The sequence below is a fragment of the Rhincodon typus genome, chromosome 24 (assembly GCF_021869965.1).
Source record: "Rhincodon typus isolate 14 chromosome 24, sRhiTyp1.1, whole genome shotgun sequence".
NCBI lineage: Eukaryota > Metazoa > Chordata > Chondrichthyes > Orectolobiformes > Rhincodontidae > Rhincodon > Rhincodon typus.
In genome coordinates, this window is record NC_063355.1 from 10,100,780 (window position 1) to 10,125,065 (window position 24,286).

General features: G+C 42.5%; 1 protein-coding gene across 1 annotated transcript in view; it reads right to left on the bottom strand.

The window, feature by feature from the left end:
• msi1b (musashi RNA binding protein 1b) overlaps positions 1-24,286 on the bottom strand; it is a 129,673-nt gene that overhangs the window by 67,303 nt on the left and 38,084 nt on the right. Inside the window, exon 6 of the mRNA XM_020515901.2 lies at positions 17,139-17,231. Coding sequence (XP_020371490.1) covers positions 17,139-17,231 — 93 coding nt within the window. The remainder of the gene's footprint in view (positions 1-17,138; positions 17,232-24,286) is intronic.

The following is a 24,286-nucleotide window of genomic DNA, read 5'->3' on the forward strand; positions in this document are numbered from 1 at the left end:
AGCATAAACCCAATGGCATGGCTAATACCTCATATAGGTTATGGCAGTCAAGGACTCTTGCTTCATTGCTTCGCACACACACGATGTAAGCCATGCCCCTTAAAAAATATGGCCAATTATTGCTCCCCAATGGACAGTGTACAGTGCTGAGACACTTCGGCTAATTAGCTCTTTTTTGAATTGCTGGAGGTTTTGTTAACTCTGGCTCTTCAGTTCCAATGAAGAGGTCACAATCATAAACGTCAAGCTACCTTTCCTTTTCTAACAGGTACACGAGTGCAAAATGTGCTCCATTTTCTCCAGTTTTAATTTGAGATATCCAGCACTGGTTGGATGTTTTTCCTGGAGGCATCATCACATAGCCTCCCATCTCAAAAGACACCCACCCTCCCCCACCCCTCTCATATTGGAGATGTTAAACCCTGGTCCCATCTACTGTATCACATGGATCTAACAAATCGCATGCTCATTTTGAACAAAAGCAAAGATGTTCTGGACAATACTGCATCCCTCAGCCACCATCCCTAGGAGAGGTTCTTCAGTTGTTACACCATTCCTGTTTGAAGGACAACATTATATAATGCATTTATAAACTGCTTCTAGGCATCTTAAACTAGGTCAACAAGCATTTTACAAACTTATTAACAAAACTTTGTAAAAATTCTCAGTTTAGTGGGAATAAAGAAAACATTTGACTGACAACTGCATGATTTGAAGATTCATTTAATGCCTCTGATATGTTGCGAAAGTGAGAGATTAATCAGAAGCAGTGATGTAACTGGGGGTGGGGGTCAGGTAGCACAGAATTAAAGAAAATTTACAGTACAAAAACAGGTCTGTACTGGTTTTTGGGGTCCACAGCAACCACTACTTCATTGCACCTAATCCTAGCTGTAGCATAAACAACAAGGGAGGAAGGAATAGAACAGGTCAGTAGGGTTAGAAGAGGAAGGGTGGATGAAGGTTCATATGGAGCATAAATACAGACATGAACCAGATAGGGAGAATGACCTGTTTTTAACCTGTACATTCTATGTAATCTCTTTCTCCCATATGTGCTTAACCAGCCTCTTTCTAAATAGATTTCTGCCCCTTGTTTCAATACTTTGCACAGAAGAGTTACACAGCCTCAATCTGCCTGAAGAAATATGTCCTGAATTCCATGTTGGATTTGCCACACTGATGAGTCCTAGCTTTAGGCTCAATATTTGCCCTACCATCCCTCAAGATGCCAGGTGACACTGCTGCCCTCCAGCATGTCAGCCCTGCAGGCATTCTTCATTTAGGAGCCAAGCAGAACACATCAGCCAGCCAATGGATGGTGCAGAGAGAGCCGAGAATCATTAATTTCGCTGCTAATATCCACACCACCCTTAAGGTGCTGTCTGACTTTGATCAAGCTTTTGGTCACCTTCACCTCAGTGTCAACATTTGACACTCCCACGATTCACCCTCAGATGCTTTCTTAGACTCTACATTAAATACAAGTTATGGCTATCTGCACCCAAGAGGCACCTACTAAAATTGCACTTTCTTAACAAATTGTATACAAAACCAATTGGAGTGATGCATGTTATCCCTGCCAAAGCCCAAGCTGACATCAGTGTCTGAACTGGGGCCCTTCATCTACACAAGCTGACAGTTCTCGGAGGCAGCACAGTACTGATTTCTTTCTGATGCAAAGCAACAACTTTAAAACCAGTCAGTCAGTCAGTCACATGTCAGAACATGAAAAACAACAGAAAATTCTCAATACTGCACCATGTTGGCAAGTGCGACACGTGTGTGGAAAACAGCTTCTCAAACAGAGCAGGGTTAAAGAGAAATTCTTCTCTGGGACCATACGGAGTCACCTTGGGGGTTGGTTAGCTGGACGGCTGGTTTGTGAGGCTCAGTAGCACCAACAGTGTGGGTTCAATTCCCACATGGGCTCAGGTTCCCATGAAGGATTCTTCTTCTGAAATGCTTCCCTCACCCGAGCCATGGTGACCCTCAGATTAAACTATCAGTCATCTCCCTCTCTAATGAGAGCGCAGCCCTGTGGTCCTCTGGGACTATGGTGATTCCATAAAAAGGTAAAGTTGCCTATGTAACAAACTTCTAAACTTGTTCTTCTAAAACTATTACTCAAAGCTTGCTAGTACTCATTCTATTGGAGTTCAAGTGTCAACAAAAAGGCTGTAATTGACACAAAGCCCTTTCACACCAGGACGCATGTGCTGCCCCCCTCTCACCACAGATAACTGAAGCTGTAGAGTAATACTTAATGATTTCTAAGTTACACGTATTTAGAATACATGTTTGATGAAATCAATGGAACTGAAACAAATCATGGCTAGACTTGTAAAGCCGATTATTGTCTCAGACTACGGGTCAGACCATTTACAACTGAGGCAAGGATGAATTTCTTCACTCAGTGATGAATCTATGGAATTTAACCTTCAGAGGTCAGTGGAGGCTCAGTCAGAGTATATACAAGACAGAGAAATCAATAGATTTCTTGATATTAAATTCATCCTGGGATATGGAAATGGTGCAGGAAAATGATTTCAAAAGTAGATCAGCCATGAATGACAAAACAGACTTGAGGGGCTCAATGGCCTAGTCCTGCTATTTCTTCTGTTCCTGGGATTCTGCTCCTAAACAAGAGGGCACAGCTCCCATTACAGCTTCAGATTAATTCAGTCAGCAGCAACAAAGCTGCAGCACTTCTGAGGCATCAACCTGATTTCGCCTCAACGTGTAAACAGCCATGAATAGGATTACTAATACATGCATTATAAGACTACCAGGTGCAGATATGGACTAAAAACATTTAAATTAACAGTGAGCCTTTGTTTGTATGTCTGCATCGAGTCAAGGTGCAGCATTTGGATCCTGCCACAAACAATCCCAGCGGGTAAGGATCAGTGTTCCAGCTCAAAACTGTAGGTTGACATCGAGAGATACTCACATCAGTTGTGGGAGCCCATAAAATGCTACTAATATATAGGGCTAACCAAAGCTGATATAAAAGACAGCTGCATCAAGAAAGGAGTATTTATGTCAGAATATTAATTAGGCTCCACTGCATCACACTATGTTCCAAGGGAAGGGTGTGAAGCTATGAAAACAACCACCATGGGCTTGGTAAACATTAATAATGCAAAAAACAACCAGCTGAAGTGGGGGGCTCAGCTGTTGTGAGGGAGTGGTGGTAAGAAAGGTTCACGAAGAGAGAAGGATAAACTTGGAAATTGTTGAGCATTTAATCTAACGCAAGCCATTAAACATAAAGGTTAGTCAAATTATCGTAAGTTTGCTAAATGTGAGTGAGGCTTTCACAGATTTAAGTATTTTTTGAAGAAGTGAATGATTGGATAAAGAGAATGCAATAAATACAGCCTGTGGATTTTCGAAAGTATTCTAAGTTGTCTCTTAGGAGGCATTCACAAAATTTCAAGCATTTGGGACAAGAGGAATCATAGCAGCACAGATAGACAAATAGGTGACAGCAAGAGAGAATGTGTTAGGGTAAATGAGTGTTGTTCAAATTGGAGAAGGGCTGGAAGTAATAAATCTACATTTTTTCTTGGCACATAGATGATCCTTTAAATACTTTAGATAGGAAATATTTACAGGGCTGTGGGGATTAAAAAAAAAAAAATCAGAGGAGCTATTGTCATTGAATTGTTCTTTCAATGAGCCAGTATATGCACAATGCACAGAATGGCCTTCTTCTGTGCTGTCAGAGCCCATGATCCAGAAAGAGTGAGGTATTGGGAGTAGCTGGAGAATAATGGCCCCAATATCAAGAAAGCTGCACACGTGAGATGGGGATTGTAACTAACAAACAAACAAACAAACAAACAAACAAACAAACAATCTGTAGCTGTTACACACTGCACACTGCAATCTTATTAGTTAATAACAGTTCACTTAGAAAACCAGCTATGGGAACAGGTGTGAAAATCATCTTTTAACTGTCATCATGCCACTGCTTAATCACACAGAGATAAAACACAATAATACTTGTGTTCAGTCAAAAAAAACCCCGGAATCAGCTGACCCCAGGGCTCTTTCTAAACTTAGACTTAAAAACAAGCAGCACTGCTAGCTCCGGGCAGTTCTCCCTCCGACAAACTAAACTGCTGAATTTTAGAGGGTGGCAGGGCAAAGAGATACATCAGGTTCAGCTCCTGCTGTTAGCGGTTTGGCTCTTTACTGGGTGGTTTGTTTTTGTGGGTATTTGGGCCAGCAAAGAATCAAACTCAGCTACGATGGCTTCCAGTGCTGAATACCTGGCCTGGTGCTCATCCATGACGATTCAACAAGAGGACAAAGGGTCCAGCTCAGTTCCACTGGGAACGAGCAGCAGCGATATTTGCCCATGTTTTGTTTTGAAGTGATCAGCAAGCCAACCTGTGGTTACTGAGTGACAGATACACAGCAGTGGGCAAAACTGTCCTGCATGTCAGATGCCTCAATCTTGCCACAAAAGTTGATGCTTCACTCAGTACATCATGTTTGCACCAGTTTTAAAGCCATTCTCCTGCATTTTCTCCATAACCCTGCACATTGTTTCTTTTCAATCAAACAAACAGAAGCCCTCTTGAATGCCTCAATGAAACTTGCCTCCACCTCACTTCCAGGTAGTGGAAGTATTCCAATGCTTCACTGGTTTCCCAAGAAGAGAGACAACCACATTACCTAAAACACGGAGGGATCTATTTTGAGACACAATACAACCAGGTTTCTAGGGTTAAGTAAAAATATTTGCATTTAGATAACACATGTCTCAAAGCACTTTACCCCAACAGAAGAACTTTCAAAGTGAAGTCACTGTTAAAATGCAAACATGTTACACATTTTAATGAACAACACTCCATGAATGACACCAAACTCACCCTCTCCCACATGCTTCAAATAGCTGTATAGCTGTTGCTCCACATGGTACACAAGTGGTGCAAGGTTCAGCTCTGAACTGTGCTAGCTGACCTGGTTTCAGCTGGACTGAGTCACATAGAAACTCGGAGCAGGAATGGGCCATTTGGCCCTTTCAGCCTGCTCCAACATTCAATATGATTGTAGCTGCTCCTCTATCTCAATGCCATACTTCCACTTTCTCCCCATACCTTTGATGCCCTAATGTATCAATCTCTTTTGTGAATATATTCAGTGACTTGACCTCCACAGCTTTCTATGGTAGAGAATTCCACAGGTTCACTACCCTCTGAGTGAAGAATTTCTCTAATCCTGAGACTGTGACCCCTGGCTCTAGGCTCTCCAGAACGTTCTCCCTGCATCCAGTCTGTCACATTCTTATAATTTATGTTTCAATGAGATCCCCTCTCATCTTTTCAAACTTTCTGGCAAGCACAGGCCCAGGCGAACTAATCTCTTCTCAAACAGCAGCCATGCCATCCCCAGTACCAGCCAAGTGTCACTATAACTGGTAAAATCGGTAAGACAGAACAGGAAGAATCAGACTACACACTGGGTGATAGAGCCATTTGACTCAGCACTGCATCCTACTACTAAACCAGAAAGCAATCATGCCAAGAATCACACATAACAGTCAATCCTAGGTCCTAGTGAATACTTATCCTTCAAACAACAATCGCCATAAGCAGATCATCTGGTCATTCTCAAATTGCACCTCTGCAGGAGTCTGCTGTGCTCCTATATCACACTGCATTAACACCACCTTGGCTCTAAAGTTCTTTGAGATGTCCTTGGGCCTAGAAAGGCACCATAAAAATCCATGAACTTTTCCATGTGTGTCAGTGAGCTAAAAGCTTCAGGAGATATGGGGCAAAGCCTAAACACTTTTTAATATTGAGACAGTGAGCATTTAGCCAGTTTATACCAGAGTGTTTGATTCAGAATTATAAAATGAAAGCAGTAAATCACCAAGGTTAGTGATGTCTTATTCTGAGGAAGGGTCGCCGGACCCAAAAAGTTAACTCTTTTTTTCCTTCACAGATGCTGCCAGACCTGCTGAGCTTTCCAGCAACTTTGTTTTTGTTCCTGATTTACAGCATCCACAGTTCTTTCTGTTTTTAGTTGGTAGTGATGTCTTATATCACCACAGTGGGCAATCTTGCTGCCAAAGAAGATTTTGAAAGTAATCTTAAACTCCGCCATTGAGACCTGACCAATACCCGACCCACTTTCATGACATTAGACAAATTAAGATGAAAAATGTTTGTTTGAAAAGTAAAACAGAAACATAACTTAATTACCTTGGCTCACCCTGCATTTTTGCTGCAGCAACTAACTTAGGTTATGGTCAACCAGTGCAATGTCATCTTATTCAGACTGCACTGAAGGATGAAGTATCCATTCTATCCAAGCTTACAGTTAAATAACAGATTAGAAAATTAACACAGTAATGACAGTCCACATCATGTCTGCTATAGCTTCACGAGGCCTGTGGCCTGGTCTCTATCACCAATCCTATAATGGTACACTGGCCAGACCAGTTAATCCTGTGGTAACACAGCAACAGATGTTCGGAATGTGATACTATAAAACTGTCCCAACTTCATGGATGCTATATTAATGATATTCTTTTTTTAAAAATGCATATAATCAAGACATTAATATTTAGTATGGACTCTTCTTGTAACCAGAACAATACTCATCCTATATTGTATTGATTGGGCCAATCAATAAAATACTCCAGCTGCTTCAAATCAATAGACACAGATCAAATGACAGACAGTAGACATTTGGGACAAAGTCCCTCAAGATCTCTTGAAAATGTACCCTTGCTAACTACTTGAAAGCACAATAGTGCTCAAAAGGTCAAAGTATTTTATACATTGTACTCTTCTGTCCAAGTGAGGTGTTTATTTTCACCAAATTCCTTATCCAGGAAATTAAAGTCAAAGTTTGAAAGTTCAGTTCGATGTATGTATTTGCAAACATCATTGGTCGATTCAACACATTAGCCTACTGGTAGTGAAAGTGCTACTCGGTAATGGCTTGCCTTCAACATATCCAATACCAAACATCTTTTAATGGAGATAGCAAGAACTGCAGATGGTGGAGTCAGAGATAACACAGCGTGGAGCTGGTGGAACACAGCAGACCAGGCAGCATCAGGAAAATTGACGTTTCGGGTCTGGACCAGTCAGGTGAGAAATGAATTCTACACCATTTGAACAAAGGGCAACTTTAACATGGGGGAACCACAGGATTCAACAAATGGATTGAATCAAGTCTTATTTGGGGGGGGGGGGGTGCGGTACGAGATCTCCCAAACTGCATCTCCCATCAACACCAAACCTTCAACTGTCATCAATGTGTGGTAGCATGCATATTCATATCTAACCACCATTTTGGTTTTAGGACGTTTCAATTGGTGGTTGTTGGGAATATCAAGGATGTCATGCCTCTATGTTTCTTCAAGTTGGACAGGCAAGAATTACTCGCCATTCCTTCAAACAATCTTAGAATTCTCACAGTGTGGAAGCTGGCCATTTGGCCTATCAAGTCAACACAGATTCAAAGAGAATCCCGCTCAGACCCTTTAGGCTATGCCTGCAATTTCCCAAGGCAAATCCAACCAGCCTGCACATCCCTGGATACTATGGGGCAATTTCCCATGGCCAATCCACCTAACCTGCACATTTTTGGACTGTGGGAGGAAACCAGAGCGTCTAGAGGAAACTCACACAGACACAGGGAGCATACGCAAACTCCACCTGAAGCTGGAATCAAACTCTGGTCCCGAGCGCTAACCACTGAGCAGCCCCAATGAAGTTTGTGAAAAGTGTGAAAAGTCCAAAGAGACATACAGACAGGAAAGCTTTTCCACAAAAGGTGTAGACTATTCACCCCTTCAAGCCTGCTCCGCCATTTAATATGAGAGGAGTCCCGACCATCTTGGCCTCAACTCCACCTTCCTGCTCTCCATAACACTGATAACATGATCTGTGATTCAGCCTGAAGTAACTAATTCTGACTTTTATTGTAGCAGGAGCAGTGCTGTTGCTGCATCTGGAGAATGACGCTTGAGCAAGCCCAAAATTGGTGCTTACTTCAAACAAATTGTCCAATGGCAAGTAACCGCTTATTTTTTTGTGGGAATTAATGTCAGTGCCATACAGACTGAGCTGTTAACTAGTTAACCCTCATTTTGCATGACTCTTCAAATTCAATGTGTCTGAGATTCCTCACTTCAGGGGAAATGGAAGTGGAAGAGACAAAAATCTGTTTGTGGCAAACCAATCCTCTACAACCAGCTTGGAGACACCTCACCCACAACTGGGTCTGTGCAAGCTTATCATTTACCATAACCTCCCCCACACTGGGCCTCAATAACTAGCTCACAGACATCCCACTCTCAATTAGGTCTCTACAACCAGCTCTCAGTTCCCTCCCTCTCCAAGCAAAGTCCTGTAAGCACTCTCTTACCCTCATATAGGTCTCTTCACAAGCAATCCTTCCTGTCCTAAAATAAATGAGATCTCTCTTCTGTAGTACCCATACAGGGAGAACTAGCCATTTGGATACAAAATTGGTTAGAAGGTAGGAGACAGAGGGCGGTGTTGGAGGGTTGGTTTTTGGGCTCGAGGTTCGTGACCAGCGGTGTGCTGCAGGGATTGGTGCTGGGTCCACTGTTTTTTGACATTTATACAAGTGATTTGGATGTGAATACAGGAGGTATGATTACTAAATTTGCAGAGGACGCCAAAATAGGTGGTGCAGCAGGCAGTGAAGAAGGTCACCTCAGAGTACAGCAGGACCTTGATCAGGTGGGCCAAAGGGTCGAGGAGTAGCAGATGGAGTTTAATTTAGATAAATGTGAGGTGCTACATTTGATAGGACAAATCTGGGCAGGACTTGTACACTTCATGGTAAGGTCCTGGAGTGTTGCTGAACAGAGAGACCTTGAAGTGTAGGTTCATGGGGTCCTTGAAAGTGGAGTCACAGGTAAACAGGATAGTGAAGAAGACGTTTGTTACACTTACCTTTATTAGTCAGTGCTGAGTATAGGAGTTGGGATGTTATGTTGTGGCTGCATAGGACATTGGTTAGGCCCCTTTTGGAATACTGTGTTAATTCTGATCTCCTTGCTATAGAAAAGATGTAGTTACACTTGAAAGGGCTCAGACAAGATTTACAATGATGTTGCCAGGGTTGGAGGGTTTGAGCTATGGGGAGAGGCTGATTAGGCCAGGGCTATTTTCCCTGAAGTGTCAGAGGCTGAAGGGTGACTTTATAGAGGTTTATAAAATCATGAGGGGCATGGAAAGGGTAAATAGACAAGGTCTTTTCCCCAGGGTAGGGGAGTCCAAAACTAGAGGGCATAGGTTTAAGGTGAGAGGGGAAACATTTAAAAGGGACCTAAAGGGCAGCTTTTTCACACAGAGGGTGGTGCGTGTATGAAATGAGCTGCCAAGGAAGTGGTGGAGGCTGGTACAAGAACAACATCTAAAAGGCATCTGGATGGGTATACGAATAGGAAGGGTTCAGAAGGATATGGGCCAAATGCTGGCAAACGGGACTAGATTTATTTAGGATATTTGGCCAGCATGGATGAGTTGGACCGATGGGTCTGTTTCCAAGCTGTACATCTCTATGACTCTAAATGGGACACTCAATAGTTTGGCCTAATTGCTCTGGGAAGCAGGACTAAAATTGCAATGTTTTAATTTATGAGAAACTCAAACAGAATTATTTCACACACAGTGAATGACAATGCTGATCTAGCCTTGGAGCTCACCGAGTCCTGGCTAAGAAGCTACTCAACGTCACAGCAGCTTCAACGCTTGTTTTATTTTTAAATGCTTGTAAGTGTTCTGTGTCTCAGCAGCATCATGAAACAGAGCAAGCCATCACCGGCCACTCTCCAAAAATAATCCTGGATGTGCTGCGTATATGTAATCACAAACACCTTTAACAACGTTGTTTTTTTAAAAGGACCTACAACTGAACTATTCAGTGAATTTTTGACGAATACAATGTGATGTGAAGAAGGAATTTATATTGATGAACTGAAATACTCATTAAGAATGCAATCAAGTGAAGTCCAGCATACTAAAATTGCAATCTTGCCTTCTTACACTGCATGAAGCATGTGCTCATGCTCATTTCCCTTCCCCCATCGCAACCATTCCTGCTTTTCAGACACCTTATTCAAACAGTGCCGATTGTGTGTGTTTCAGGTTGCTGTACAATGTCCCTGTGTTGGCTTTTTCTGAATCATACCCCCCCACCCCCACATCTCCTCTCCACTCAAAAATCCAGTCTCCAAGTTGGTTCAGGGATGTTACTCAACAGCAACATTCTGCATAGGAAAACTTTGTCCTGCTCAGCCGTCCCTCCCCCACCCGTGAGACCCAAGCACAGGGGGTTTTGAATGAGACAGTCACAAGAGACTCTTGTGTGGGGAGAGTGAGCACTGACGTGGTGCAGTGATGCCACAAACACCAGATTGCCAGACTCGGATGTAACATCAGCTCCACTTGAACCCCCAAGAGCCTTTAATTAAAATCTCCTCAAAAACGATCTTTCAACGTAAATGTCATTGGGAAAAAAAATATGGACCTTTCCCGAGGCTGAGTATTTCATAGTTAAAAGGAAAATGTTAAAATTTTTATTGGGGGGGGGGAATGTAAATAAATAAAAGAGGCCCACATTATCTAGTTTACTAACTTTTCAGCACAAAAACAGGCCATTTGGCCCAACCAGTCTATCTTGATGCTCACATTCTACACAAGCCTCTTGCCACACTATTTTGTTACATTCAACATATGATAGTACTTTATCTCTCCTGCACTTACCTAGCTTCCCCTTTAACTGCACCAATACTATTTCCCCAAACTGCTCCTTTTGGAGACAAGTTGTACATTCATTCTCTGGTAACAAAAAAATTTTCTCCCACATTTCTTACTGAGGACATTTCAAACAGCAGTACAGAATGAAATCTTATAATGCAGCAAATTCCTGACCTCATTACTTCCAAGTCTGATGGCTTGGATGTTGAGGAGCAGGAGGTCAAAGTAACAGCGACAATTTTGCAAAGTTCTCCACGCAGACTGAACAAGACATTCAAGGTGACCCCAAATCCGGAGGTTGGGTAACAGAAAGAATATTTTCAAAACCTGCAAGCCAGTCTTGTTGAGAAAAAGCACTTGTTTCCTTTCCTGTCAATTTGGGTTTTTGTGTTAAAAATGCTGCTGCTGTCTAATGAATGGAGACTCGGGGTACACCCTGCAGGAAGAGACCTCAATGACAAATGAAGGAAGATCAACACAGGAAGATTCTAAACATCTGGAGGCAAAGTTCTGTGCATGAAAACAAAAGAAAGAGAGAATCCACCCGAAATATAAAAGGTCACAAAGCTTAAATTCAAGATGGAGACTCAATGGAAAATTGAACTCTTACCAAACAGGGGGGAAAAAAACTAATAATCTAGCTTAATAAAATATGTCTAGAAGTAAAACTCACTGAAGAGGCATTGAGCTCAGAAAGTCAGCCCTGCAAGTGTTTTTCTTTCCAACACAAACTGCTTTGCTGTAACTAGTGTGGAGAAACCAAAAACATAATGTAGCTGTGGAAAGTTGAGTATTCCACAGAGTAAGAGAAGCAGCAGGGAATAAATTAGCAGCAACTGCACACAGCGACGCAGGCACTTGGAGAGAGTGGAGAATGCAGTCACTCTAATGTTTTACTGGAGATGAACAATGAAATTTACATTGATTTAGGATCCAACATGCCAACTCACTTCAACACCAATTACCTTTCAAGTACATGCACTATTGTTATGCTTCACACAAGTCCCCACCACCCCCTCCAACTCAAACGATCAAATCCCAATAACTCCCACCAAACTCTTAATAGGTAGACGGTCTCTTCACGTGGAACTAAACTACTTTATTCTCCCATTGTTTTTGTTCAGCAGCTGGCAAGTTCTCAATTTGAAACAAACATTGTACATTTGAAGGGATTTCTTCACTCCACCTCCCATCCACAACCCTCACCCTCCCCAAAAATTGCTTGAACTCTTGTTCACGGACTTTATCCTGAATTCCTCTCCCCAATTCCCACCGGTTATCTTTAATTCACTCCAGCAGTAATTGTGTCTGTGTCTGTGTGGGTGTGTGTGTTCCACATTAGCCCATTAGCCATTGAGGAGATGAAAGGCAATGAGAATCCCTGCCACAAACCCTAAAAACCCAAACCCCCAACTCCGTGCACTCTGTCATGGAAGGCCACGCTACACACAACTTATGAATCCTCTGGTCTCACATATACGTGCATATACGTATGCTCTGCATAAACTTGCACTTATGTACATATCACCTATAACTGCCTCTGCCTCAAACCATCTTCCATTAAAGCTCGCTTCTATGCCCTTACCAGGCATCCACTCTCTGTACACTTCAACTTATCAAAAACTTTCCTACCCATCATTCCTAATACTTTGTGACTTAGTTTGAACCCCAGTTTCTTCTTCTTTATTCATTCACGGGATGGGGGCATCAGGGCTAGGCAGCATTTATTGCCCATAAAAGGACATTAGTGAACCAGATAGGTTTTTCCAACAATCAACCATGGATTCACAGTGATCATTAATTCTTAATCCCAGATACTTATTGAACTCAAATTCCACCATCTGCCATGATGGGATTTGAACCCAGGTCCCCAGAACATTATCTGGGGCTCTGGATTAACAGTCCAGCGTTAATACCACTAGGCCATCACCTACCCAGTTCTCTCGATGCCTTTCTTACCCATGACACTGCAACTTCTTTCAAACCTATAGCTCCTCCATTACTCTCCATTTCTCACTCTGGTCGCTTGTTCATCAACCCTTTCCTTCAGTAATTATTAGCTATCATATTTTCTTTTTGTTTCGTTGCTGCTATGTGATGGATGTTAGCTGGCAATTTTCTTGAGCCACTATGAACAGAAACTATTTGAAAATGTGTCCATTGGGCTAAGAGGTAGTCACTTGTAACTTGCAATTCTAACTAAAAGATTATTTTAAAAGAGTGTAAACATTGGCTCTGGTTGTATCCTTCAATTAGCTTTCAACATTTTCAACTACCTAGGCTCAAGAATTCCCTCCTCAAATCCGTTTGTCCTGTATCCTGCTTCACTATTTTCCTTCAAATCTATGCCTAGGTCTTCGATGAAAGTTTTGGTATCCCTTTGAATATCTTTGTGATTTAGCATTCATTTTTGTATGATCATGGCTTTGATTTTTTTTAGGTCCATAATTCAGTGGATTTACGATATCACTGTTTCCATTCAGTTCAAATTACGCCCACTAAGTGCATTTGATGACAGGAAGACCACAAACACCAACACCTGCTCCCCTCCACTAATCCTCGAAGTACAGCTGCTCTCCTGGAACAGGTTACCAGATGTTACACAGTAATTCACAACAGCATCACTTTGACCAGGAAGCAAAAGTTAAATCTTCATAATTCTATACCAAAAAATATTCAACAGATTTTATGAACGAGTGGAGTCTACAACTTACACGGGACACAAAAGCAGAGGAGTTAGCAAAACCCGAAATATCAAATTTAGACCACAGAATTGTCGTTAGCAGAGATCAGACTGCAGTTTTGCAGAACTTGCATTTCTTTTTAGTAAAAATAAATTTCCACAGTCAAACAACTGAGAACAGCAGCAGATACTATGACTTTATCTTCTAATGCAACTCCATCCTGGTTTCTAAATCACAACCTATAATTCGCTCAAAGTCTGAGAATTGGTATGTTCGCTCTCTTCCCAAACGCCCTCATTTACCGTTCAATAGGATACCACATTAGATGTTGCAGATCTGTTTGGAATAAGCCCTGGTTAGAGGGAAGAGAGAGATTTGAATTGGAGCAGAGCACCACAGAGGTCAATTATAGATCAGTCCCTGCCAAATTTGCTCTTTAGCCCTGTGAGTACAAAAGAGCCAAGGCAAAGGAACAGAAATCATTTCAAAAAATATCCAGCCCTCAGTAAACACTATGCTGTTCGAGTACAAACTCACATCACTGAAATGCGCGAAATGCATTGTGCTGTTTTTCCCAAGGCTTTAAAAGAAGAATTGGAGTAATTTGCTCCTCCCCCAGTTTTCCAGTCCTGCTATAAAACAATCCCATAGCGCTGTCCCTCTCAGAGGTGCTCTGTCATAGTGTTGGCACCTCTCTCATCATTGATAGACAGACTCCTGACCAGATCTTCAACAGGCCAGGTAAAGAAAACACAGTCAGCGATTAAAAATGAACTGGAAACTACATTTCTCATGAAATTTAAGATTAAAGATTAGGATTAGAAAGATTTCAAATTTCTATCTGGGTCTCAAATAGTCAACCTCCTAACCTGAGGAATGGATGTTTTAACACAAATGGACAAACCATTTTCTGTCAATCACTATGTCTAATGAAATTGTAAACACACGCATAAAGAACACACTTACGATTTTGCTACAAACAGCGGGAATCTTCCCTTTAGCTCTCATTCAAACCGCAGTTTGATTATCTCTCAGCATTTCTTGTTCGTTGTTTGAGAAGTAAAAACAATTTTTTTGGAAACAAAAATTTTAAAAACACTCCTGAAAAGACTAGAACGAGAATAAGGAAAGCAGCAAATAACATTTTGAGTGAAATTCTAGCCAAAACTAAAACTAAAATATCACTAGAGTCTGCAAAGAAAAGTTACTAGACTAAAACTATGACTAAGGTTTCTTCCAAAGAGTATGAAACTAAAACTTAAGGCTCACAAGACTATAGACTAAAATGTAAATGATTTCTAGAACTAAGATATTACGGTCCTCCACTACCTCACCTACATGGTCATTCTATCAGAGACAGCTTTGCTAAGCTGCCTCTGGTTCCGGTTACTGTGGAAACCACCAGGAATGTTAGAGGAGGGAAGGGGAGTGGATTCCACAGCAGCCTAAACAGGAGCAACAACTGCACAGGAGCCGCTGGTTATTTTACCCCCTCCCCTCCTGGACGGAATGAATTGGCCATTTGGTCAAGGCGAAAGCGGGTGAAACCTACTCTGTCCTTGGAAAATGTCAGGCCTGCACTTGCTGCTTGGCAGTGACCACGTAGCAGCAACACTGGGTAACCTCCCTCAGCCCAGAGGTCCAACGTAGTAACTGTTACTGGGTAAGCTCTCACGCTCAACACTGCCTTGCTGCTGGCTGCAAAATCTGAGTTTCACAGACTAGAGACAGGAGTTAGGCGAGGCTGAGCAGCCATTCCTCATCGTCAGTGACTGTGACTGGCTTTAGCTCCCTTGGTGGTTGGAGATCAATACAGGGTTTGAGAGTGCAGAACTGTATGGATAGAACACACCAACACAGACCCTGAGAGTGCAAGCGAGTGAGACAGCGAGACAGCGGTGGGGCTATGGGACACCCAGATAGAGAAAGACACAATGGGTAGCTCTAGTGCCTAATGAACTGGCTACAATTGCCTTTCCTTTAACAGACATAGCAAGGCACCAAAATTCTGAAGCTATCCAGTGCATTACAAGGCCCATCCCAAAAATCCCCATCTCAAACCTGAAACTGAAATGAGAGAGCCGCATCTCCTCATCAAGCTGTAATAGGCTGCCCACTACTAGAGTCCTGTTTACTCATTCGACCTTATGCTTCATCAGTACTTTCTAGCACCAGAGTTACCCGGTGCTTGAAGCATTTTACCTGCAAGAGGTAAGGATCAGTACAGGAGGGTAGCATAAATTAGAGTCCACTGTGACTTACTAAATTACCAACACGCTTCAAAACAGGAAAGCGCAATTCCACTTCACTAACTCAAACACATGCTCTCCAAATTGTGCCCAAGAGAACTGGAAAAGTATTCAAACTCACTTTCAAACCATTTTGTTGCACCTCAATCTAAACAAACTCCTTCAGTCATAAACTCTCACATGCCACAAACACTGGCTCACCCTTTGTTCTATGTATCACCCTTAACAGTCAGTCAACCATTTGGCCACTTTCCTCTTGAACATCCTCCACTAATCACCATGCTGCGCCTCCTCTGCCCGCCATAGAACCTTACTCCCAATTGTACTTTGAACCATTCCCCATTACCCAGGGACACATTCAAAAGGTAATTTTGTTGGTACATGAGGGCTGGTTACAGAACAGAGGGGTTGCTGTTTAAACTGGAGTTGTAATATCTGGGAAAATTAGAAGGGTCGAGCCAAATTCAAATTTAGGTGCCACATAATTGATCAGAAGAAATTGGATTTTCAAGTGTGCGTTCCATTTATTGACCCAGCGCAACTGACTTGAACATTAGGTTGTGTTTTATAAACCTCCCTCAAATAAATGTCAGTCCAGGTCTTCAGCAGGGCCTCGAAGAAAGGGAGCCTGGAGACTTCAATCTGACAAAAGGATTTACAATTTCTTTTGTTACTTCTCTGAGCAACACAAAAAAGCCCAGCAAACCATTGTTCAGACTGATGATCCCACATTCCCATTGGCCAAGAAGCTAGTGTTCACAGCTCCTAATTTGTATCCTAAAGCTGTCCGAGGCACCATGGAAACAGAGAAGATTAGTAAACCGTGGGGTAGCTGACCATTCGGGGCTGGATGGTGGCTGAGGGGTGGACAGTCATCTCAGACAGTTGAAGGTTAAGTCTGAGTGGCAGCAATTCTCCTCATGCCCATTGCCTTAGCATTCCCCTGGAGAGCGCGCAGGAGTGTTCGCCTATTCTCTTGTCACTTCTGACCGGCTTTGCGTGCCAGCGCTGAATTGAGTCCCGAACAAAAGAACCTGTCTATGACTGCTCCTCTCGTCCTGTCACCATGGTGACCGTGGCACCAACAGGGAAGGCTGGGCAGGCTGGGTTTGAGTGTGTGTATGTGTGTGTGTGGTGGAAGGGGGCTGCAGTGTGGAGATGGTGGGGTGGGGGGGTGGGGGGGAGAGGAAGTGGCGGCAGCCGCAGCGGCTCTGAATGCAGCTGCTCAGTACACAACACTAAAACGACAAGCACCAAGACCCTTTCTTCTCACCTTATTCTGGGGGTGGGGAAGAGGGGGGCCCACTGCCAGAGAAACTTCAGGCTTAACCTGGAAAAATCTGCAGCAAGAAAAAACGGCATGACCCAGATTCGAGGACGGATGTGAACAGAAACATAATGAATGCAAGCTGCAGTGAGGCTCGCGTTTCACTCACCTTTCCAAACTGGTCGAAATACTGCTTGACATCCTCCACTGTGGTATTTACAGATAATCCGCCCACAAAGATCTTCTTTGTTCTGGTCACCATCTATCAAAAATTGAACGGGTTCCGGTTAAAGTGGCCAAGCGTCTCTCCGATAGGTCTCACAACAGCCCAAAAAACAAGTCCAGAGCAACCAACACAAAAAAGACAGACCAACAAGACAGTAAACACAAAGTTCTCTTGTCAGTAGCCATCCTGGCTTATTTATCAATACAGGTGCACATACACCACATTTCAAAACCATTTGAGATGTCTCAAACCATTTTATAGCCAAGTACTTTAGAAATTTGGTCACTAATTGCACTGCAAAGTCCAACAAACACCATTGAACTGGCTGAGTTCAGTGATGATGCTAGCTGAAGGGTAAATATTGGCCAGGAATAGTCCCTCTTCTACCCGAGGGGGCAAGAAAAAGTCTGTTTAACATCCCATCCTAAAATCAGCACCTCAAATAGTGCAGCAAGACTGTTACGCACTGTTCATTGCATCACCTCCAATACCCATAAAATAATCGCACCCAGGCTTATAACCAAGAGAAGAATTGTCAGAAAGCTCACAGGTTCTCAGTAGTTACAGCAAAGATGGGGCAATCAAAGAACAAGATTAGCAAAGATTCCTGTTATCAGTGGCCACTCCTAGAGTGTGCTCATGTGGACAATTAGACTTTGGTGTGAAGACCCAACCAACCAAATAATTATAGAACACATCAAGATTGGCCACTTGGGCAAGATACTGAAGGATAACCAGTTCACACCAACAAGGAACCTTACAGTTGTGTAAGACAATATTTGAGATGATGTTCTTTTTTGGAGCAGGTTAAGGCAGGTGAATACCACTGATCCAACTGCACGGGACCCTCTGTGACTCTACAATGGAGAAACACAACAGATACCCACCATGACCTGCGCATTCTCTGAATGCATTCAGTGACCTGCCATCAGTTAGTGGACAAGAGAAACAAGGATTGGGGAACAGAGCTCTGGCAAATTTCCTTTCATTTAAAAATTAAACAAAAAACAAAGCGGCATGATACTGAAGAACACATCAAAAATTAACACAATCAGCAATTAGCACATGAAAACTGTTCTCTCGCTGTGCAGAGATGAATCAGTAGGCCCTTTTCACTGAAAATCTATTTAAATGGAAATTCCTCATTTGAGGGCAAGCACAGAGCCCCCTTTCTAATAGAGGGCTGACCTGAAGGCTTGCGCCCAATTTGCTGTTTAACTTCAGAGCGCAGGAGAGTTATGTGCACACACTAACTCTGTGTTCACACTAAATTTAAGCCATTTTTCCCTGTCCAGAGGTACAGGATCGTGTTTGTAGGGGCAATCTGGTCTAAATAAGCCCGAAACCAGGCAGTATCCTGTTGCCAAGACCCTAAATTTGTCTGCAATTGCTTCAAAACACCTCCCAAAGCTAGTGCATCTCATTTGCCTTGACACCATACTCAGAGATCCCTGCCTTTTGGCAATAGAGATGAACAGCAGCCCTTGAGGTGCAGGATGTTTCCAGATTCCACCCCAAATATACACCAAGGCATCTAATCCTCACAGAGGATGACAGGGTTTAGATTGGGTTTAGTGACAATGACCCCAACAGACAGCCTGCTGATACTCTCAAATAAAAGGCCACTCATAGATATCAGGAATTCAGGTCAAGTATTGGACAGCTGCCACCACATACCTCATACTTTGAAGATTTAATGAAGTTTAAGTTTCTTTAGGTCCATCTCAGGTTTAAAACAGGCACAAAGTCAGTGGGCCCTGGGCCTCAGTCTTTTCAACAAACATCAGGCACTTGTCACACTTACACAGATAGCACACTAATTTTAAACAAATTAATTTCAGACCAAATGGCCCATCACCAACAGCTCATGGTGAGTCTCCAGGGCAGTGGGGGAGGGAGTGAGTGAGTGATACACTTATTTCCAGTGGGAGCACTTTAGGTCCACCTTTAATTCCACAGGGATTGTTGCTGTACTGTCTCATTAACAGCAAACTCACTTCCAAAACTGAAAGCTTTAGATTTTTAAAAAGACTGGAGCACGGAATCTAGGCAGACACTTCACTGCATTCATGTGGAACGCTTAAATGAGATACTAAACCACAAACCAAACTTAAAATCATGAGGGGCATAGATAAGGTGAATAGCCAAGTCTTTTTCCTAGAGTGGGGTAGTCCAGAACTAGATGGCATAAGTCTAAGGTGACAGGGGAGGATTTAAAAAAGGGACCTGAGGGGCAACTCTTTCACACAGAGGGTGGTGCACGTATGGATCGAACTGCCAAAGGACGTGGTAGAGAAAAGTACAATTACAACATTTAAAAAAAGACACTGGATAAGTGCATGGATAGGAAAGATTTAGGGGGATTTCGGCCAAACATAGGTAAATGGGATTAGTTCAGTTTAGGAAACCTGATCGGCATGAACAAATTGGGTCAAAGGGTCTGTTTCCATGCTGTATGACTATATGACTGAGTATTTTCTGAAGAGTAGGGCAGTTCTCTCTGGTGGTCAATTAACCAACAACTAAAAACAGATAATCTGGTGATGACCACACCACTATTTTGGGGCTTTGCTGTTGGCAATTTAGCTGCCATGTTTCCTCAATACGTTAGCAACTACAAAAGTACTTCATTTACTGCAAAGCAAAGGGTGCTATATAAAAGCAATTTGCTTCTTTTTATTTAAACTTACAAAGAATTGTGTTTCAGTGGTCCAGAATTCCCATAGGGTAGGCACGAAGCCTATTTTGTTTCACACTACCCAATTTGCCTAAAGCATTCAAAACAGGTATTAAATTAAATGCATGAGTAGGATACCCACCACAGGGCATTTGATAAAACCAGTGACCCAATTTTGGGCTCGAATTCCTTTGGGTACTTTTGAACAACAGGGCATGAGCCTCCAAACAGGCTAGGCATGGTCTAAATTCTAACACAACATCTTCAGGTGACAATGATAGAAAATCAACAGAAATTAATTTTTATTTTTAACAAGTATAACTAACAGTTCCATGCTCAGTGAAATCTGGATTCAGTAACCTAACAGGACTTCCTGTTTGAAACTGATCCCCCACAGGGTCCAAGAACAGGCACTTGTCTTCACTGCAGGAATAAACTGTCCCTGTTTTCCATTTTCTTGCTCTTGTCAAACAGTGAGCACAGCTATCAATGACATCAATACAAGGCAGCCCTAAGCCAGGGAGTCAGCACTTTATCAAAAATAAAGATTTAAAAAAACCAAGCAGGCACTGGCTTTGAGCTGAAACGTTCAAACTCCTGTTGTAAAAGTAACTATACAGAATAATGTTCATGCTAACGGGGAATGTGACTCATAAGAAGGAGCAGAAGGAGACATATAGCAGACTAGAAGTTTATTTTCAATAAATACTCTCCTGTAGTGCAATGGGAACCAATTTAAATCTCCTTTCAGCCCCAGCTGAACATGCAGCAGGAGCACTGCTGACAAAGCAAGGGTGACACTTGCTATTCTGGGATCATGTATGGTGGTTATTAATGACACACCCTGATGCAGTGCTCAGTCTCAACAGTAATAAGGCACAGCTTGTGTGGATCTGGTGTGCCTATGATGGCAACACTTAAATCTGTCGGAAGGTCTGACATGCATCAGGTGCTCCTGTTAACCTGTCAAATAAAAGTAAAACAATGTGGATGCTAGAAATCTGTAATAAAACTAGGAAGTGCCAGAGAAACTCAGCAGGTCTGGCAGCATCTGTGGAGAAAGAAACAGCATTAATGTTTCAAGTCCAGCATCAGTATCGGATTCAAAATGTTCACAAATGTCTCTGCACAGATGCTGCTAGACCTGCTGAGCTTCCTGGCATACAAGAATTTTTTTTTTTTTTTTTTTTTTTTGCTTTTATGCTCCCATATCCTGACCTGGGTTGCCGATATTCCAGGTGCTCCCCCAAGGTACTGCTACACTGTCAGAAGTGCTGGCTTTCAGATGAAGCATTAAGCCCCCGCCCTCTCAGCTGAATGTACAAACCCCATTACATGATTTGAGAAGTGCAGTGGAGTTCAATATCCATGTCAACCAACATCTGTCTATATCATATTGCTGGCTGTGGCTTCTTATTGTGCATAAACTGGCTATCATTATTCATACTTGCAAAGCATTTCATGACCCGAGGTTGTGAACAACTCTATCTAAATGCCAATCTCTTTTCCTTACTGCGTGGAAGCTATAAATGCTTTGCGCCACTGAACGAGGAACTACCATCCCAGCAGCACTCCTGAGCTGTAGTATAAACACAAATACTCCTGCTCAATTCTCCTGCTCAGTAATATTGATTCAGCAGATATTTAAACAGGACGTACCATCAGGTAATTTTGACATAGGGTGGATGAGACATTAGACCATTCAAAATTAGAATTAAAGACCCCATGGCTACTTTTAAACATTAGAAGATTTGTCCCAAAGTCTTGATACATGTCCCTTTCCAAACCAACCCCATCAGAAACAGATTAACCAGGGGAGGTGATGGCCTAGTGGTGTTATCACTGGACTGTTAATCCAGAGACGCAGATAATGTCCTGGTGACCTAGGTTCAAATCCCACCATGACAGATGGTGGAATTTGAACTCAATAAATATCTAGAATCAAGAATCTAATGATGACCGTGAATCAATTGCCGCTTGTCGGAAAAACCCATCTGGTTCACTAATGTCCCTGAGGGAAGGAAACTGTCATCCTTACCTGGTCTGGCCTACATGCGACTCCAGACCCATAACAATGTGGTTGACTCTGAACTGCCCTCTGGGCAATTAGGGATGGGCAATAAATGCTGCCTAGCAAGCAACGCCCCCATCCCATGAATGAATAAAGGAAAAAAAATTCAATTTGCTGTTTTGGGGAAAGTGAGAGATAATTAATTAACAATTGGCTTGCAAATCGGCAATGAAGACACTTCAATCTAACGACTTGGCTGAGTGCATGCCTCAAGTTCACAAAAGTTACTGTTGTCTATAAACTCAAGAAGTAGAGGGGTAGTCTGTAAAAAGGAAAGAGTGAGCAAGAACAAAAAGGGGCTGAGATCTTAGCACAGGATGCAGTTATTGATTGCATCTGTTTTGTCCCAAACTTCTCAGTTCTGGTAACAAGTAGGCTGCTGTGCAGCACCCAATCCACATCTCCCAGTGGCCAAACTCCTCATTGCAATACCCATCTAGGATCAGGTGTAGCACTTGAGTGAAATACCAGAGCACTGCTAGTAGGCACCAGCACCTTCAAGAGAAAATTTGTGAAAAAAAGAAACTTGGGGATGTTTGCTCTCCTTTCAGCCTCCCAACAGCAATCAATACTGTCATGCTAAGATCTTAAAGCTAGTTGGGAGAAGCCAAGAACAGAATGCACATTTGACAACGCAAACACGAGAACCGAAGACCAGAGAATGTGGTACAAAAGGAGTACAGCTACAAACTAGAATTGACTCCCAGGCTGCAAAGCTTTATGCATTTATGTCTATGTGATGTGTCAATAAATGCCCGCAAGAGATGTGCAGCAGAGAGGTGGAACGCATGGTCTGTGAGTAGATCTGCTGAGACAGACATGCTTTGCTTTCCAGGCCAGAAGGGAATTCAGAGAAGGGCACATACAGATGTACTGGAGACAGGCCACCACCAGCAGACAGCTGCATTCTTTCAAGGTGCTGAAACCCCTTCAAAACAGGAAGCAAGATAAACCAGACCACAGAAAATACTGTTATCCTGGTAATCTCAACATTACTAACATCAATACTGGATGACAAAAACATGTCCAAAGCCAGGGAGCTAGCTAAAGATGAAAGGGTGCTGGTTGTGAGGTCATGCAGACCTTTGATTAAAATAGGATGATTTCTAGCAAGATGTCTTCATCCCAAACCTCACAAGCATCCTTAAATCCTTTCACAATTGTGAAAAGCCCTTTCAGCTCTGCAAATGGGGAAAAAAAAAAATCCATCAGCTATGGATATTTTAAGTAGTTTTAAACTGAATTACTGGCGCACTGTCATTGCAGTATGTGCTATTGGCAGATGTGCTCTACAGCAGTTCGTTTTGATTACTTAGACTGCATCTCACTCCCCTGAAAAACTTAGCACAAAGTACAAGTACAATAACATCACAAGAGGACAATCGCTTGAACTCGCAATGCACCAATTTAGACATACATCAGCCTTGCATCACTGCTAGGAATTTCCTACCAAACAAATTCATGGCTGCATCAACATCACTAGGACTGGTGTCAAAAAAAAGGGATACACTAAGTGTGGCCAAGCCAGAACTGTCCATGTCCAGAGGAAAAAAGTAGTGTTAGAAAACAAAACTTCATCCTCTGATGAATGGTGGCACTGTCACCCGAGTCATGAAGTTGTGGGTTCGAGCTCCACTCCAGAGACCTGGGCCCAGAGTTCAGGCTGACACCTCTTTGTAATACTGAGGGAGGGAGGGAAGGAATGTTGCCTTTTGGTTGAAACAGAAGGTCTCATCTACTCTCTCAGGTGGGCATACAAGTTCCCATGCCTATTCAGGTGTCTTAGCTGACATTTATCCCTCATCAAGAAATAGATCAATTCCTAGTCCATCTTAGTACTGTTCATTCAAGCTTGCCAAGTCCAAATTGACCAATAATACAACAGTTCGACAATATTTTACAGGCCAAGAGATTTCCCAGGTACTACAAAAACAAAATTTATTTTTAATCAGACAAACTGGAAAGTGCTTGCTGATTTGTGCTCTTAGTGAAAAATACATCCACATAAAGATAACTGCTGTAGATGTTTAAGAACAAAAATCCTCAAAATTTGCTGTTCAATGTAGAGCTACCATTTTGGGTCTCCATACACAAGGTGCTTGCATTCAAGAGATTAGGTTACTTAGTAATCTTCTACTTACAAAGGTAGTTGCTTGGTTTAAAATACTCCTTCTTAAAAAAAACACTATTCATGCTTTGCTTTGTTTAAGTTTCGAGTTCCTGGTGACTCACCAATCTTCTGAGTTACTGAGCAGCCTAGTGGAACCAGGCCAGCAAGTGTACGTTACAAGTCTTTGTGATGTAAGCAAACAGAGCTCACCTGACTGACTGGAGGAGGATGCT